Genomic DNA, 331 nt, shown 5'->3' with positions numbered 1-331 from the left:
TGGCCACCCCGCTGCAACGGGCCAGCGTGTTAAGGGCCACCCGTTCCCCCAGCAGCAGGCGGTGGGCAGGGCCCTGGACCTCGGCCACCTTGGCTACTGGCACCAGCTTCGATCCCTCGGGGAGGAACCAGGAGACCTGACAGTTGAGCTGGGCAAAGATAGCATCGAAGAAAGGCCGTCCTGCCAGGACCCCGGGGGATTTGGCCCACAGCGCTGCCTGCGTGAGGGCTGAGCCGGTGACCAAGGCTGCGAAGTTGAGGCCTGGGCAGTCCTCTCGGAGCCAGCTGTCTGCCAGGGCTGCCAGGGTGGTAGGGGGCAACAGGAGCGCCAG

General features: G+C 67.4%; 1 protein-coding gene across 1 annotated transcript in view; it reads right to left on the bottom strand.

The window, feature by feature from the left end:
• QPRT (quinolinate phosphoribosyltransferase) overlaps nt 1–331 on the bottom strand; it is a 33,574-nt gene that overhangs the window by 14,947 nt on the left and 18,296 nt on the right. Inside the window, 1 exon segment of the mRNA XM_027771726.1 lies at nt 1–331. This exon segment is cut by the window's left edge and continues 188 nt beyond it; it is cut by the window's right edge and continues 2 nt beyond it. Coding sequence (XP_027627527.1) covers nt 1–331 — 331 coding nt within the window.

Source organism: Tupaia chinensis, unplaced genomic scaffold (genome assembly GCF_000334495.1).
Source record: "Tupaia chinensis unplaced genomic scaffold, TupChi_1.0 Scaffold000231_1, whole genome shotgun sequence".
Lineage (NCBI taxonomy): Eukaryota > Metazoa > Chordata > Mammalia > Scandentia > Tupaiidae > Tupaia > Tupaia belangeri.
The sequence above is the reverse complement of the archived record's forward strand: the minus strand, read 5'-3'. Positions and strand labels throughout refer to the sequence as shown.